Source organism: Salvelinus namaycush, unplaced genomic scaffold (genome assembly GCF_016432855.1).
Source record: "Salvelinus namaycush isolate Seneca unplaced genomic scaffold, SaNama_1.0 Scaffold62, whole genome shotgun sequence".
Lineage (NCBI taxonomy): Eukaryota > Metazoa > Chordata > Actinopteri > Salmoniformes > Salmonidae > Salvelinus > Salvelinus namaycush.
In genome coordinates, this window is record NW_024061331.1 from 131,000 (window position 1) to 150,000 (window position 19,001).

Below are 19,001 nucleotides of genomic sequence, written 5' to 3' on the forward strand. Positions count from 1 at the left end.
GCCCCAGTCCTAACCTGAACCATTAGATACTAACCTAACCACTGATCTAGGACCAGATTCCCCTGCCCCAGTCCTAACCTGAACCATTAGATACTAACCTAACCACTGATCTAGGACCAGATTCCCCTGCCCCAGTCCTAACCTGAACCATTAGATACTAACCTAACCACTGATCTAGGACCAGATCCCATAGCCCCCAGTCCTAACCTGAACCATTAGATACTAACCTAACCACTGATCTAGGACCAGATTCCCCTGTCCCAGTCCTAACCTGAACCATTAGATACTAACCTAACCACTGATCTAGGACCAGATTCCTCTGCCCCAGTCCTAACCTGAACCATTAGATACTAACCTAACCACTGATCTAGGACCAGATTCCCCTGCCCCAGTCCTAACCTGAACCATTAGATACTAACCTAACCACTGATCTAGGACCAGATTCCCCTGCCCCAGTCCTAACCTGAACCATTAGATACTAACCTAACCACTGATCTAGGACCAGATTCCCCTGCCCCAGTCCTAACCTGAACCATTAGATACTAACATAACCACTGATCTAGGACCAGATTCCTCTGCCCCAGTCCTAACATGAACCATTAAATACTAACCTAACAAAAAAAAAACTTGTGGGACCATGTTAAAACAGGTCCATGTTAAAGCAGGTCCATGTTAAAACTGGTGGTGACCATGTTAAAACAGGTCCATGTTAAAACAGGTCCATGTTAAAACAGGTCCATAATAAAACAGGTCCATGTTAAAACAGGTCCATGATAAAACAGGTGCTGACCATGTTAAAACAGGTGCTGACCATGTTAAAACAGGTTTTGACCATGTTAAAACAGGTGGTGACCATGTTAAAACATGTCCATGTTAAAACAGGTCCATGTTAAAACAGGTCCATGTTAAAGCAGGTCCATGTTAAAACTGGTGGTGACCATGTTAAAACAGGTCCATGTTAAAACAGGTCCATGTTAAAACAGGTCCATGTTAAAACAGGTCCATGTTAAAACAGGTCCATAATAAAACAGGTCCATGTTAAAACAGGTCCATGATTAAACAGGTGCTGACCATGTTAAAACAGGTGGTGACCATGTTAAAACAGGTGGTGACCATGTTAAAACAGGTCCATGTTAAAACAGGTCCATGTTAAAGCAGGTCCATGATAAAACAGGTGGTGACCATGATAAAACAGGTCCATGTTAAAATAGGTGCTGACCATGTTATAAAACAGGTGCTGACCATGTTAAAACAGGTGGTGACCATGTTAAAACAGAAGGTGACCATGTTAAAACAGGTGGTGACCATGTTAAAACAGACGGTGACCATGTTAAAACAGGCACTGACCATGTTAAAACAGGTGCTGACCATGTTAAAACAGGTGGTGACCATTTTAAAACAGGCACTGACCATGTTAAAACAGAAGGTGACCATGTTAAAACAGGTGGTGACCATGTTAAAACAGGCACTGACCATGTTAAAACAGAAGGTGACCATGTTAAAACAGTTGGTGACCATGTTAAAACAGGTTCATGTTAAAACAGGTCCATGTTAAAACAGGTCCATGATAAAACAGGTCCATGTTAAAACAGGTCCATGTTAAATCAGGTCCATGATAAAACAGGTGGTGACCATGATAAAACAGGTCCATGTTAAAATAGGTGCTGACCATTTTATAAAACAGGTGGTGACCATGTTAAAACAGGCACTGACCATGTTAAAACAGGTGGTGACCATGTTAAAACAGGCACTGACCATGATCAAACAGGTGGTGACCATGTTAAAACAGTTGGTGACCATGCTAAAACAAGTGGTGACCATCTTAAAACAGGTGGTGACCATGCTAAAACAGGTGGTGACCATGTTAAAACAGGTGCTGACCATGTTAAAACAGGTGGTGACCATGTTAAAACAGGTCCATGTTAAACAGGTCCATGTTAAAACAGGTGCTGACCATGTTAAAACAGGTTCTGACCATGTTATAAAACATGTGCTGACCATGTTAAAACAGGTGGTGACCATGCTAAAACAGGTGCTGACCATGTTAAAACTTGTGCTGACCATGTTAAAACAAGTGATGACCATGTAACAGGTACTGACCATGTTAAAACAGGTGGTGCGGCAAGTGCAGCCTCTATCTATGAATGATAGTGATGTTTGATGGTGTCATATTCTGTCTGCTCAGGTGAGCGTCTCACCTCGGTCTCGTCGCAGACGGAGAAAGTGAAACTCTGGAGGATCTCGACCATGGCCAGTTTGATCATGATCAGGGCGAAGCGCATCCCGATACAGTTCCTGGGCCCCGCCCCAAACGGCATGTACGTGTACGGATCAATAGACTCCTTGTTCTCCTTACTGAACCTGGACAGGGAGAGGGCAGACACATTAAACATTGTGTTGTAGTTGATTTGTGGTTGTGGTTCAGACACATAACACATTGTGTTGTAGTTGATTTGTGGTTGTGGTTCAGTCACATTACACATTGTATTGTAGTTGATTTGTGGTTGTGGTTCAGACACATTACACATTGTATTGTAGTTCATTTGTGGTTATGTTATGGTTGTGTTATTATTGTCATGTGGTTGTATTAAAACCTGTTATGGCTGCAAGGGGCAGTATTGAGTAGCCTGATAAAATGTGTCCATTTCAAACGGCCTCATACTCAATTCTTGCTCGTACAATATGCATATTATTATTACTATTGGATAGAAAACACTCTCTAGTTTCTAAAACCGTTTGAATTATTTCTCTGAGTGAAACAGAACTCCTTCTGCAGCACTTTTCCTGACCAGGAAGTGGAATGTCAGAAATCGATGCTCTGTTCAACTTCATGCCTATACATGGGCGTGATACGTAAGAGTCTACATACACTTCATACACCTTCCCCTGGTTGTCAAGATGCGGTGAGAGAAGAAATTTCGTGTCTATCTTGGTCTGAGGTGGAATAAAAGCTCTTTGTTTGACGTGACCGTCCATATCCTGTTTCTGGAGCGCGCGAAAGAGGACATGGATATGCCTTCTGTTTAGCTGTCGTTATGAACGACGAACATCTCCGTCTTAGATTTTATTTGATACATGTGACCATATCATCGTAACGTATGTTTTTTCAATATAGTTTAATCAGATTATTGAAATTTTTTCGGGAGTTTTGCCGTGTTCCGTTCTCTGACTGTTGACGTTGGAGTGATCCGTGCCACTTGGCAAGTGCCCATGCTAAATGAAGAGGGATATTTGCCGTTCCAGATCAAAACAACGACTGTTCTGGACAAAGGACACCTTGTCCAACATTCTGACGGAAGATCACCAAAAGTAAGAAACATTTTATGATGTTATTTCTAATATCTGTCGTGCATGTGAACTGGTCGTGGGCGCCCAAGTGTTTCTGGCTATTGTGGCTACGCTAATATCACGCTACATTTTGTTTGCGCTGTAAAACATTTAATAAATCGTAAATATTGTCTGGAATCACAAGATGCCTGTCTTTCAATTGCTGTACACTATGTATTTTTCAGAAATGTTTTATGATGAGTAATTAGGTATTTGACGTTGGTGTCTGTAAATATTATGGCTGCTTTCGGTGCAATTTCTGATTGTAGCTGAAATGTAAACTATGATTTATACCTGAAATATGCAAATTTTTCGAACAAAACATATGCTATACAATAAATATGTTATCAGACTGTCATCTGATGAGGTTGTTTCTTGGTTAGTGGCTATTTATATCTTTATTTGGCCGAATTTGTGATAGCTACTGATGGAGTCAAAAACTGATGGAGTAAGAATAGTGGTGTCTTTTGCTAACGTGGTTAGCTAATAGATTTACATATTGTGTCTTCCCTGTAAAACATTTTAAAAATCGGACATGTTGGCTTGATTCACAAGATGTGCACCTTTCATCTGGTGTCTTGGACTTGTTAATGTGTGAAAGTTAAATATTTAAAAAATATATATTTTGAATTTTGCGCCCTGCACTTGAGCTGGATGTTGTCATAAGTGTACCGGTGTCGGGCTGCAGCCCAAACAGGTTTTAAGGTTGTGTTATGTTTGGATTGTGGGTATGTTATGGTTGTGTTATGGTTGTACTGTGGTTGTATTAAGGTTGTGTTATGGTTGGATTGTGGTTACGGTGCGGTCCAGTACCTCTCTGGTTTGAACTCCTCAGGGTCGGACCAGATCTCTGGGTCACGGTGGAGGGTCCACGTGGGAACCATGACAACGCAGTCTTTGGGGATGACGATGCCGTTGATCTCCACCGTCTTCTTGGCGACCCTCTCCAGTCGCGGGGCGATGGGGTACAGTCTCAGAGACTCGTTCAACACACAGTCCAAATAGTCCATCTGCATCAGAGCTTCGTACTGGATTGGAGCCTGCACCATGGATACATACACATCAGTACCTCACCACATCTGGCACCGGGGTTACACACACATCAGTACCTCACCACATCCGTCACCGGGGTTACATACACATCAGTACCTCATCACATCTGGCACCGTGGTTACATACACATCAGTACCTCACCACATCTGGCACCGTGGTTACATACACATCAGTACCTCACCACATCTGGCACTGTGGTTACATACAAATCAGTACCTCACCACATCTGGCACCGGAGTTACACACACATCACAATATCTATCTCCTCCTGCAGTTTGGTCATGGTGTGGGGATTACCTTGTTAGGGAACACAGTATCTATCTCCTCCTGCAGTTTGGTCATGACATGGGGGTTGGTTGCCAGGTTATAGGCCAGGAAACTCATAGTACTGCTGCTGGTCTCGTAGCCGGCGAAGATGAAGATAATGGCCTGAGACAAGATCTCATGATCAGTCAGTCCTGTAGAGGGAGAGAGGGAGAGGAGAGGAAGAGATAGAGAGAGAGAGAGGGAGAGAGAGGTGACGTGAGGAGAGGAGAGGATTGGAAAGGAGAGGAGAGGATGACACAAGTAATTTTTTCAACAGTTGTTTACCGACAGATCATTTAACTTATAATTCACTGTTTCACAATTCCAGTGGGTCAGAAGTTTACATACACTAAGTTGACTGTGCCTTTAACTTCTTATGGCTGCAGGGGCAGTATTGAGTAGCTTGGATGAAAGGTGCACAGAGGTGCCCATAGTAAACTGCATGCTCCTCAGTACAAGTTGCTAATATATGCATATTATCATTCATATTGGATAGAAAACACTCTGACGTTTCTAAAACTGTTTGAATGATGTCTGTGAGTATAACATAACCCATATGGCAGGCAAAAACCAGAGAAAAAATCCAAACACGAATTGGGAATTCTGAGGCTGGTCGATTTTCAACCAAGATCTTATTGAATTCACAGCGAGATATGGATGAGTTTGCACTTCCTACGGCTTCCACTAGATGTCAACAGTCTGTAGAACCTTGTCTGATGCCTCTACTGTGAAGGGGGGCCGAATGAGAGGGAAATTAGTCAGGTCTGCCATGACCTGACCATGCTCTAACCATGCGCGTTCACATGAGAGGGAGCTCTGTTCCATCACTCATCTGAAGTCAATGTAATTCTCCGGTTGGAACGTTATTCAAGATTTATGTTAAAAACATTCTAAAGGTTGATTCAAAACATCGTTTGACATGTTTCTACAGACTGTTACGGAACTTTTGGACATTTCGGCAGCTTTTAGTGAACGCGCTTCCTGACGTTGGATTTGTTTACCAAACACGCTAACAAAAATAGCTATTTGGACATAAATGATTGACATTACCGAACAAAACAAACATTTCTTGTAGAAGTGGGAGTCCTGGGAGTGCATTCCGACGAAGATCAGCAAAGGTAAGTGAAGATTTATAATGCTTTTTATGAGTTTTGTTGACTGCACAATTTGGCGGGTAACTGTATGGCTTGCTTTTGTGGCTGAACGCTGTTTTCAGATGATTGAATATTGTGTTTTGCCGTAAAGCTTTTTGAAATCTGACACAGCGGTTGCATGAAGAACAAGTGTATCTTTAATTCTATGTAAAACATGTATCTTTCATCAAAGTTTATGATGAGTATTTATGCTATTTGACGTGGCTCTCTGCAATTTCTCCGGATATTTTTGAGGCATTTCTGAACATGGCACCAATGTAAACTGAGGTTTTTGGATATAAATATTAACTTTATCGAACAAAACATACATGTATTGTGTAACATGAAGTCCTATGAGTGTCATCTGATGAAGATCATCAGAGGTTAGTGATTCATTTTATCTCTATTTCTGCTTTTTGTGACTCCTGTCTTTGGCTGGAAAAATTACTGTGTTTGTCTGTGATTTTGCGGTGACCTAACATAATCGTTTGTGGTGCTTTCGTTGAAAAGCCTATTTGAAATCGGACACTTTGGTGGGATTAACAACAAGATTACCTTTAAAATGGTATAAGATACATGTATGTTTGAGGAATTTAAATTATGAGATTTCTGTTGTTTGAATTTGGCGCCCTGCACTTTTACTGGCTGTTGTCATATCGATCCCGTTAACGGGATTGCAGCGATAAGAAGTTTTAAACAGCTTGGAAAATTCCAGAAAATGATGTCATTGGTTTAGAAGCTTCAGAAAGGCTAATTGACATCATTTGAGTCAATTGGAGGTGTACCTGTGGATGTATTTCAAGGCCTACCTTCAAACCCAGTGCCTCTTTGCTTGACATCATGGGAAAGTCAAAAGAAATCCGCCAAGACCTCAGAAAAAAATGGTAGACCGCCACAAGTCTGGTTCATCCCTGGGAGCAATTTCCAAACGCCTAAAGGTACCACATTCATCTGTACACACAACAGAACACAAGTAATAACACTATGGGACCACGCAGCCTTCATACCGCTCAGGAAGGAGACGCATTCTGTCTCCTAGAGATTAACGTACTTTGGTGTGAAAAGTGCAAAACAATCCCAGAACAACAACAAAGGACCTTGTGATTATGCTGGAGGGAACAAGTACAAAAGTATCTAAATCCATAGTAAATAGAGTACTATATCGACATAACCTGAAAGGCCGCTCAGCAAGGAAGAAGCCACTGCTCCGAAACCACCATAAAAAAAGCAAGACTATGGTTAACAAACCAAGATGGCGCCGGAGGAGGAATTAACTTTGATCTGATTTGATTTGCACATCGGGACAAAGATCGTACTTTTTGGAGAAATGGCCTCTGGTCTGATTAAATAAAAATAGAATTGTTTGGCCATAATGACCATCGCTATGTTTGGAGGAAAAAGGGGGAGCCTTGCAAGCTGAAGAACACCATCCCAACTGTGAAGCACGGGGGTGGCAGCATCATGTTGTGGGGGTGCTTTGCTGCAGGAGGGACTGGTGCACTTCACAAAATAGATGGCATCATGAGTAAGGAAAATGATGTGGATATATTGAAGCAACATCAACACATCAATCAGAAAGTTAAAGCTTGGTCATAAATGCGTCTTCCAAATGGATAATGACCTCAAGCATACTTTCAAAGATGTGGCAAAATGGCTTAAGGACAACAAAGTCAAGGTATTGGAGTGGCCATCACAAAGCCCTGACCTCAATCCTACCGAAAATGTTGTGGGTGTAACGGATGTGAAATGGCTAGCTAGTTAGAGGTGGTGCGCGCTAATAGCCTTTCAATCGGTTACGTCACTTGCTCTGAGACCTTGAAGTAGTGGTTCCCCTTGCTCTGCAAGGGCCGCGGCTTTTGTGTAGCGATGGGTAACGGCGCTTCGTGGGTGTCAGTTAAGGATGTGTGCAGAGGGTCCCTGGTTCGCGCCCGTGTCGGGGCGAGGGGACAGTCTAAAGTTATACTGTTACATGGGCAGAACTGAAAAAGCGTGTGCGAGCAAGGAGACCTGCAAACCTGACTCATGTTACACCAGCTCTGTCAGGAGGAATGGGCCAAAATTCACCCAACTTATTGTGGGAAGCTTGTGGAAGGCTACCCGAAACGTTTGACCCAAGTTAAACAATTTAAAGGCAATGCTACCAAATACTAATTGAGTGTATGTAAACTTCTGACCCACTGGGAATGTGATGAAAGAAATACAAACTGAAATAAATCATTCTTTGTACTATTATTCTGACATTTCACATTCTTAAAATAAAGTGGTGATCCTAACTGACCTAAGACAGGGAATTTTTACTTGGATTAAATGTCAGGAATTGTGAAAAACTGAGTTTAAATGTATTTGGCTAAGGTGTATGTAAACTTCCGACTTCAACTGTAGGTTTGTGTTGGGGAAAGTATTTTAAAGTTTTGTGCTTGTAACAGAAGTTTACAGGTGTCTGTTATTAACAGGTGTGTATTTGTGAAAGTAGTTTACAGGTTTTTGTTTGTAACAGTAGTTTACAGGTGTGTGTTTGTAACAGTAGTTTACAGGTGTGTGTTTGTAACAGTATTTTAAAGGTGTGTGTTTGTGGTGGTGTTTGCAACAGGTGTGTGTTTGTAACAGGTGTGTGTTTGTAACAGTATTTTACAGGTGTGTGTTTGTAACAGTAGTTTACAGGTGTGTGTTTGTAACAGTATTTTAAAGGTGTGTGTTTGCAACAGGTGTGTGTTTGTAACAGGTGTGTGTTTGTAACAGTAGTTTACAGGTGTGTGTTTGTAACAGTATTTTAAAGGTGTGTGTTTGCAACAGGTGTGTGTTTGCAACAGGTGTGTTTTTTTAACAGGTGTGTGTTTGTAACAGTAGTTTACAGGTGTGTGTTTGTAACAGTAGTTTACAGGTGTGTGTTTGTAACAGTATTTTACAGGTGTGTGTTTGTAACAGTATTTTACAGGTGTGTGTTTGTAACAGGTGTGTGTTTGAAACAGTAGTTTACAGGTGTGTGTTTGTAACAATAGTTTCCAGGTGTTTGTTCGACAGGTACCTTTAGTCTGTTCCTCTCCTGTCTTTGTGTCGCTGCCTTTCTGAGAGTCAATCATCAGTTGTAAGAAATCCACCCGATTCTGCAAGCAGAATGAATTTCGGTCAAATATGTCCAATCACAACCAACTCCAACATATTCTACTGGATCTGGTCCAATCACAACCAACACAAACAGATTCTAATATGAATGTAGATATTGAGGTCACAAAAATAGTGTTTTTGAATTCATCATGATATCGATATGGACGTTTCATATTGGTGCCCATAACTAGTTACATAGGTTTCCTAAACACAATAAATAAGTACAGAATATTACAATACAAATATAAATGTACAGATGAAAATATCAACATAACAATCAAATATAAATATAAACCATGTTTACAGTTGAGTTCCCAGTGTCACGTCCAGATTTGATCTTAGCCAGCGAGGCGTAAAAGAAGTCCATCACCGCAGTAGGGGCGAAGGTAAACTTCATCTTCTCCAAGATAGGACCTATGAAGGGAAACAGCACTGGAGAAGGAGAGGAGGGGAGAAGAGGAGAGGAAGGGAGGACCGGAGAGGAGAAGAGGAGAGGAGAGGAAGGGAGGACGGGAGAGGAGAAGAGGTGAGGAGGAGGGGAAGGGAGAGGACAGGAGGAGAGGAGTGGAAAAAGGGAGAGGAGAGGAGGAGGAGAGGACCGGAGAGGAGAAGAGGAGAGGAGGGGAGGATGGGAGAGGAGAAGAGGAGAGGAGATGTGGAGGGGAGAGGAGAGGAGGAGGGGAGAGGAGGAGAGGAGGGGAGGAAGGGAGAAGAGGGAAGGAGAGGTGGAGAGGAATGTTTTATAGAAAGGTATACAACTTCATATGATTAAAAAGTACAACTTTGCATCTGTGTGTCTGTAGGTGTATGTGCGTATACGGTCTCACAGATTAGGAGGAACAGTGGGTTGAACAGGTCAAACTTGAGAATCTTCTTGACGTTGGAGACGAAGGGGTCTGAAGGGTTGTTCAGAGAGTCAATGTCCACACTGAAGGATGTGCTGGTGACCACATCCATACTGTAGGGCCCAAAGAACCTGCAACACAATCACAATTACACACCTACTGATCACAACTACAGAACTACTGACCACAACTACTGACCACAGCTACTGACCACACAACTACTGACCACAGCTACTGACCACACCTACTGACCACACCTACTGACCACACAACTACTGACCACAACCAAACAACTACTGACCACACACCTACTGACCACAACTACAGAACTACTGACCACAACTACTGACCACAATTACTGACCACAATTACTGACCACAACTACTTACCACACAACTACTGACCACACAAATACTGACCACAGGACTACTGACCACAACTACTAACCACACAACTACTGACCACAACTAGTGAACACAACTAGTGAACACACAACTACTGACCGCAACTACTAACCACAACTACTGACCACACAAGCACTGACCACACAACTACTGACCACACAACTACTGACCACAACTACTGACCACAACTACTGACCACAACTAGTGACCACAACTACTGACCACAACTAATGACCACAACTACTGACCACAACTACCCACCACAACTAAATCAAATCCAATGTATTTGTCACATGCGCCGAATACAACAGGTGTAGAACTTAACGTGAAATGCTTACTTACAAGCCCTTAACCAAGAATGCAATTCAAGAAACAGAGTTAAGAAATATTTACTAAATAAACTAAAGTAAAACAATATGTCAACAGTTTGGGTGGCCATTTGATTAATCGTTCAGCAGTCTAACGGCTGCAACAGAGCCTGGACTCGAACCAGGATCTCTAGTGGCACATTGCGTCACTCGGGAGGCCCTTTGTGACTGGAGTCTTTGACAATTTTTTGGCCCTTCCTCTGACACCGCTAGTATATAGGTCCTAGATGGCAGGAAGCTTGGCCCCAGTGATGTACTAAGCCGTACGCACTACCGTCATTAGCGCCTTATGGTCAGACGCCAAGCAGTTGCCATACAAGGCGGTGATGCAACCGGTCAGGATGCTCTCGATGGTGCAGCTGTATTACCTTTTGAGGATCTGGGGACCCATGCCAAATCTTTGCAGTCTCCTTAGGGGGAAAAGGTGTCGTCGTGCCCTCTTCACGACTGTCTTGGTGTGTTTGGACCATGATAATTTGTTGGTGATGTGGACACCAAGGAACTTGAAACTCTTGACCCACTTCACTACAGCCCCGGCGATGTGAATGGGGATGTTTGCAGTCCTCCTTTTCCTGTAGTCCACGATCAGCTACTTGTCTTGCTCTCATTGAGGGAGAGGTTGTTGTCTTGGCACCACACTGCCAGGTCTCTGACCTCCTCCCTATAGACTGTCTCATCGTTGTAGGTGATCAGGACTGCCACTATTTTGTCATCAGCAAACTTAATGATGGTGTTGGTGTCGTGCTTGGCCATGCAGTCATGGGTGAACTGGGAGTACAGGAGGGGACTAAGCACAAGCCCATGAGGGGCCCCCGTGTTGAGAATCAGTGTGGCAGACTTGGGGGCGGCCCGTCAGGAAGTCCAGGATCCAGTTGCAGAGGGAGGTGTTTAGTAATCGGCTCCTTAGTTTAGTGATGAGCTTTGTGTGCACTATGGTGTTGAATTCTGAGCAGTAGTCAATGAACATCATTTTCATGCATGTGTTCCTTTTGTCCAGGAGGGAAAGGGCAGTGTGGAGTGCAATAGAGATTGCATCATCTGTGGATCTGTTGGGGCGGTAGGTGAATTGGAGTGGGTGTAGGGTTTCCGGGATGATGGTGTTGATGTGAGCCATGACCAGCCTTTCAATGCACTTCATGGTTACCGACGTGAGTGCTATGGATCTGTTGGGGCGGTATGCTAGTGATGTAGGCAGGTTACCTTCACTTTCTATTGCACAGGGACTATGATTGTCTGCTTGAAACATGTAGGTATTACAGACTCGGTCAGGGAGAGGATGAAAATGTCAGTGAAGACACTTGCCAGTTGGTCCGCGCATGCTCTTATTAAACGTCCTGGTAATCTGTCCTTGTGAATGTTGACCTGTTTAAAGGTCTTGCTCACATCGGCTACGGAGAGCGTGATCACACAGTCACCTGGAACAGCTGGTGCTCTCATGTATGCTTCAGTGTTGCTTGCCTCGAAGTGAGCATGAAAGGCATTTAGCCCGTCTGGTTGGCTCGTGTCACTGGGCAGCTCGTGGCTGTGCTTCCCTTTGTAGTCTGTAATAGTTTGCAAGCCATGCCACATCCAGCGAGCGTTAGAGCCGGTGTAGTAGAATTAAATCTTAGTCCTGTATTGACGCTTTGCCTGTTTGATGGTTTTCTGAGGGCATAGTGTGATTTCTTATAAGCGTTCGTATTAGTGTAAGCGGCCCCTTGAAAGCGGCAGCCTTTAGCTCGGTGCGGATGTTGCCTGTAATCCATGGCTTCTGGTTGGGATATGTACGTACAGTCACTGTGGGGACGACGTCATCAATGCACTTATTGATGAAGCTGGTATACTCTTCAATGCCATTGGATGAATCCCGGAACATATTCCAGTCTGTGCTAGCAAAACAGTCCTGTAGCGTAGCATTCGCGTCATCTGGCCACTTCCATATTGAGCGAATTACTGGTACATTTTTATTTTCAATGACAATGAGCTGCAATGAGTCCCTTATACAGCTCGTTGAGTGTTATCTTAGTGCCAGCATTGGTTTGTGGTGGTAAATAGACGGCTACGAAGAATATAGATAAAAACTCTCTTGGTAGATAGTGTGGTCTACAGCTTATCATGAGGTATTCTACCTCAGGCCAAGAGTGTGCAAAGCTGTCATCAAGACAAATGGTGGCTATATGTGTGTGTGTGTGTATTGTAATCAAGACTCAGAGGTGTAAGGTGAAAAGCCAGAGGTTAGGAATCAGGACTCACTCCTTCACTTCGATGGTCTGGTCTTTATCTGCCTGCTTCTTCATTCCATTCAACAGGTTAGCAGAGTGCTGCTTCATGTTACAAAACATCTAGTGTAGAGAGAGAGAGACAGAGAGAGACAGAGAGAGAGAGAGAGAGAGAGAGAGAGAGAGAGAGAGAGAGAGAGAGAGAGAGAGAGAGAGAGAGAGAGAGAGAGAGAGAGAGAGAGAGAGAGGTTAGCAGAGCGCTGTTTCATGATTAGGGTTGAATGGCAATAACCCGGTTACCGAGATTTACCGCCAATAACCACTCCCCTTTCCCAGGATAAATAACAGAGAGAAACCGCTAAGTTATTCATATGAACAGCATGTTGACTCCTTAAACCTCTTGAGCCTATGGGGGGTGCTATTTCGACTTTGGAAAAATGTGTTCCCAAATTAAACTGCCTCGTACTCAATTCTTGCTCGTACAATATGCATATTATTATTACTATTGGATAGAAAATACTCTCTAGTTTCTAAAACCGTTTGAATTATTTCTCTGAGTGAAACAGAACTCATTTTGCAGCACTTTTCCTGTCAGGGAGTGAGATTTCAGAAATCGAGGTCCCTGTTCTGAGGTCAGTTTATAAGTCCCCATGTAAGCCATCGGGCTACATGCACTGCATACGTCTTCCTCTAGATGTCAGTAAGCGGGGAGAATTTGAATGGAGTGGATTGCGCAATCTGGGACCTTATATAAGACCCTGGAGCGGAAGTACCGTCCTTTTCAACGTTGCGCCTGGCGCAGTAGGGACATCAGAGTGGCCTCCTGCCAAGCTTTCGTTTTGCCAGTTCTATATCTCCGGTCATGTTTTTATTCGTTATAGTTGTTAAAGACATCATAAGGTAGTTAATTTAAACCGACTTATAGCAATTTATATCAGTTTATTGCGATTTTCTGGCATTTCTTTGTGACGCGCTTTCAAGAGTTGGACACCTTTCCGGCACATGCCGAACGTTAGCGGCTATTTCGACAGGACAAGAGGACAGCTTTCAACCAAAAGACAATTGTTCTGGACAAAGGACACCTTTCCCAAGATTCTGATGAGAGTTCATCGAAAAGTAAGAACTATTTATGCTGATAATTCATTGTTCTGTTGAAAAATGTCAAATGCATAAGACGCCATTTCTTGCAGTGTAGCCTTGCGTTATCGCACCCTGTATTGCGCAGTAACGTTAATTTTAAAAATGTAATTCAGCGATTGCATTAAGAACTAATTTGTATTTCAATTGCTGTCCAACCTGTATTTTTTTAGTCAAGTTTATGAATAGTTTTCGATAAGAATAGGTGTCTTTCCAAGATGGCGCCGGACAGATTGCTTGAGTATTTGGACACTATTTTCATTGTATAAGCACGATTTGTGCCGCTAAATATGCACATTTTCGAACAAACTCTATATGCATTGTGTAATATGATGTTACAGGACTGTCATCTGAAGAATTCTGAGAAGGTTAGTGAAAATTAATATATTTTGGTGGTGAATACGTTATCGCTATGTTTGGCTGGAATCAATGCTGTTGTGTGGTTTGCTACTGTGCTAAGCTAATATAACGCTATATTGTGTTTTCGCTGTAAAACACTTAGAAAATCTGAAATATTGTCTGGATTCACAAGATCTGTGTCTTTCAATTGCTGTACGCTGTGTATTTTTAAGAAATGTTTTATGATGAGTAATTGGGTAATACACGTTGCTCTCTGTAGTTATTCTAGTCGAGTTGTGATGGTGGCTGCAATGGTAAACTATGATTTATACCTGAAATATGCAAATTTTTCTAACAAAACATATGCTATACAATAAATATGTTATCAGACTGTCATCTGATGAATTTGTTTCTTGGTTAGTGGCTATTTATATCTTTATTTGGTCGAATTTGTGATAGCTACTGATGGAGTAAAAAACTGGTGGAGTAAAAAAAATTGTGTCTTTTGCTAACGTGGTTAGCTAATAGATTTACATATTGTGTCTTCCCTGTAAAACATTTTAAAAATCAGAAATGATGTCTGGATTCACAAGATGTGTATCTTTCATCTGGTGTCTTGGACTTGTGATTTAATGATATTTAGATGCTAGTATTTACTTGTGACGCTATGCTAGGCTATGCTAGTCAGCTTTTTTACTGGTGGGGGTGCTCCCGGATCCGGGTTTGGGAGGAACTAGAAGTTAAAAAAAGACCCTTAGCGTTAAACCATTAAATCCACGTTAGTCATCTGCATCTAATTCTAGTACTATATTATGATTCAAGCTTGTCATTAGAATGAAGAAGATAGGGGTTCTGGGTGGTGCAGCGGTCAAAAGCACTGCTATAATGCGTTAATAAAGAGTTTATAACAAGCTATAATGAGTTAGTAAAGAGTTTATAACAAGCTATAATGAGTTAGTAAAGAGTTTATAACAAGCTATAATGAGTTAGTAAAGAGTTTATAACAAGCTATAATGAGTTAATAGTTTATAACAAACTATAATGAGTTAATAGTTTATAACAAGCTATAATGAGTTATAGTTTATAACAAGCTATAATGAGTTAGTAAAGAGTTTATAACAAGCTATAATGGGTTTATAACAAGCTATAATGAGTTAATAGTTTATAACAAGCTTTAATGAGTTAAAAGGGAGTTTATAACAAGCTATAATGCGTTAATAAAGAGTTTATAACAACATATAATGCGTTAGTAAAGAGTTTATAACAAGATATAATGAGTAAGTAAAGAGTTTATAACAAGATATAGTGAGTTAATAGTTTATAACAAGCTTTACTGAGTTAGTAAAGAGTTTATAACAACATATAATGCGTTAGTAAAGAGTTTTTAACAAGCTATACTGAGTTAATAGTTTATAACATGCTATAATTAGTTAATAGTTTATAACAAGCTATAATGAGTTAATAAAGAGATTATAACAAGCTATAATGATCTAGTAAAGAGTTTATAACAAGCTATAATGAGTTAATAGTTTATAACAAGCTATAATGGGTTTATAACAAGCTATAATGAGTTAATAGTTTATAACAAGCTTTAATGAGTTAATAAAGATTTTATAACAAGATATAATGAGTTAGTAAAGAGTTTATAACAAGCTATAATGAGTTCATAACAAGCTATAAAAAGTTAATAGTTTATAACAAGCAATAATCAGTTAATAGTTTATAACAAGCTTTAATGAGTTAATAAAGAGTTTATAACAAGCTTTAATGAGTTAATAAAGAGTTTATAACAAGCTGTAATAAGTTATTAACAAGCTATAATGAGTTAATAGTTTATAACAAGCTATAATGAGTTAATAAAGAGTTTATAACAAGCTATAATGAGTTAATAAAGAGTTTATAACAAGCTATAATGAGTTTATAACAAGCTATAATGAGTTAATAGTTTATAACAAGCTATAATGAGTTAATAAAGAGTTTATAACAAGATATAATGAGTTAATTAAGAGTTTATAACAAGCTATAATGAGTTAGTAAAGAGTTTATAACAAGCTATAATGAGTTTATAACAAGCTATAATGAGTTAATAGTTTATTTTTTTTATTTTTTTTATTTCACCTTTATTTAACCAGGTAGACTAGTGGAGAACAAGTTCTCATTTGCAACTGCGACCTGGCCAAGATAAAGCATAGCAGTGTGAACAGACAACAACACAGAGTTACACATGGAGTAAACAATAAACAAGTCAATAACATGGTAGAAAAAAAGGGAATCTATATAAAATGTGTGCAAAAGGCATGAGGAGGTAGGCAATAAATCGAATAATTACAATTTAGCAGATTAACACTGGAGTGATACATCATCAGATGATCATGTGCAAGTAGAGATGTGGTGTGCAAAACAACAAGCTATAATGAGTTAATAGTTTATAACAAGCTATAATGAGTTAATAAAGAGATTATAACAAGCTATAATGAGTTAATAGTTTATAACAAGCTATAATGAGTTAATAAAGAGTTTATAACAAGCAATAATCAGTTAATAGTTTATAACAAGCTTTAATGAGTTAATAAAGAGTTTTTTTTTTAATAAAGAGTTTTTTCACAGAGGAGAGTTAGTAAAGAGTTTATAACAAGCTATAATGAGTTAATAGTTTCTAACAAGCTATAATGAGTTTTTGAAGAGTTCATAACAAGTTATAAAGCGTTTATGTACAAGTTGATAGAAAGGGAGAGATGGAGGGATGGTTCTACCTCTTTTAGTCGTCCAGAGGTAAAGGAAGGCGAGAGGACACTGCGGATCCGTCTCCATGTATCGTCCTCGGCAACGGACACCGCATCAAACATCTCGCCGCTCAGAAACATGAAGTTCTACAACATGGAGGACAGTTATAACAATGATATGATTTAATAATGATCATAGTATTTACATAATATTCACACTACTTTAAAATGAAGGTACAAATAATGTATTAATAATGTCAGTAATAAGGATTATTATTATTCAGATTATTATTAGGGGATGTGTGTGTGTGTGTGTGTGTGTGTGTGTGTGTGTGTGTGTGTGTGTGTGTGTGTGTGTGTGTGTGTGTGTGTGTGTGTGTGTGTGTGTCTCACCCTGCGGTTGGTGAAGATGTTGTAACACTCTTTAATCAGGACGGTCTTGATCATGCTTTTGTCCATGATACACAGAACAGGCTGCCTCCCATCATAGATCCTTCACAGAGGAGAAACACACATGGCTTTAACCACTATATATACACCTACATGGTACAGACTGCCTCCCATCATAGATCCTTCACAGAGGAGAAATACACATGGCTTTAACCACTATAAATACACCTACATGGTACAGGCTGCCTCCCATCATAGATCCTTCACAGAGGAGAAACACACCTGGCTTTAACCACTATATATACACCTACATGGTACACAGAACAGGCTGCCTCCCATCATAGATCCTTCACAGAGGAGAAATACACATGGCTTTAACCACTATAAATACACCTACATGGTACAGGCTGCCTCCCATCATAGATCCTTCACAGAGGAGAAACACACACCTGGTTTTAACCACTATATATACACCTACATGGTACACAGAACAGACTGCCTCCCATCATAGATCCTTCACAGAGGAGAAACACACCTGGCTTTAACCACTATATATACACCTACATGGTAAATGCTGCCTCCCATCATAGATCCTTCACAGAGGAGAAACACACCTGGCTTTAACCACTATATATACACCTACATGGTAAATGCTGCCTCCCATCATAGATCCTTCACAGAGGAGAAACACACCTGGCTTTAACCACTATAAATACACCTACATGGTACAGGCTGCCTCCCATCATAGATCCTTCACAGAGGAGAAATACACCTGGCTTTAACCACTATATATACACCTACATGGTACACAGAACAGACTGCCTCTCATCATAGATCCTTCACAGAGGAGAAACACACCTGGCTTTAACCACTATGTATACACCTACATGGTACACAGAACAGGCTGCCTCCCATCATAGATCCTTCACAGAGGAGAAACACACCTGGCTTTAACCACTATGTATACACCTACATGGTACACAGAACAGACTGCCTCCCATCATAGGTTCTTCACAGAGGCATTTTGGTAAATCCCTATTCTAATATTGATTTAAATAAGTTTTTAAAAAACTCATAAATCTACACACAATACCCCATAACGAGAAAGCAAAAAACATAAATACCTTATCTACATTTGCTATGAGGCTCCAAATTGAGCTCAGGTGCATCCTGTTTCCATTGATCATGCTTGAGATGTTTCTATAACTTGATTGGAGTCCACCTGTGGTAAACTCCATTGATTGGACATGATTTGGAAAGGCACACACCTGTCTATATAAGGTCCCACAGTTGACTGTGCATGTCAGAGCAAAAACCAAGCCATGAGGTCGAAAGAGTTGTCTATAGAGACAGGATTGTAACGAGGCAAAAATCTGGGGAACATTGCTGCAGCATTGATGTCCCCAAGAACACAATGGCCTCCATCATTCTTTAATGGGAGAAATCTGGAACCACAAAGACTCTTCCTAGAGCTGGCCGCCCTTCCAAACTGAGCAATCGGGGGAGAAGGGCCTTGGTCAAGGAAATGACCAAGAACCTTATGGTCATTCTGACAGAGCTCCAGAGTTCCTCTGTGGAGATGGAAGAACCTTCCAGGAAGACAACCATCTCTGCAGCACTCCACCAATCAGGCCTTTATGGAAGAGTGGCCAGACGGAAGCCACTCCTCAGTA

At 40.9% G+C, this 19,001-nt stretch overlaps 1 protein-coding gene across 4 annotated transcripts in view; it reads right to left on the bottom strand.

Moving 5' to 3' along the window:
- Positions 1–19,001, bottom strand: part of LOC120042128 (cytochrome P450 3A27-like) — a 61,672-nt gene that overhangs the window by 38,531 nt on the left and 4,140 nt on the right. For all 4 annotated transcript variants that reach the window (XM_038986986.1, XM_038986985.1, XM_038986987.1 and 1 more), the window contains exons 4-12: positions 17,332–17,431; positions 16,969–17,085; positions 12,774–12,862; positions 9,752–9,900; positions 9,229–9,356; positions 8,845–8,923; positions 4,678–4,838; positions 4,141–4,367; positions 2,199–2,361 (exon numbers count right to left, since the gene is read on the bottom strand). In XM_038986986.1, coding sequence (XP_038842914.1) covers positions 2,199–2,361; positions 4,141–4,367; positions 4,678–4,838; positions 8,845–8,923; positions 9,229–9,356; positions 9,752–9,900; positions 12,774–12,862; positions 16,969–17,085; positions 17,332–17,431 — 1,213 coding nt within the window. The remainder of the gene's footprint in view (positions 1–2,198; positions 2,362–4,140; positions 4,368–4,677; positions 4,839–8,844; positions 8,924–9,228; positions 9,357–9,751; positions 9,901–12,773; positions 12,863–16,968; positions 17,086–17,331; positions 17,432–19,001) is intronic.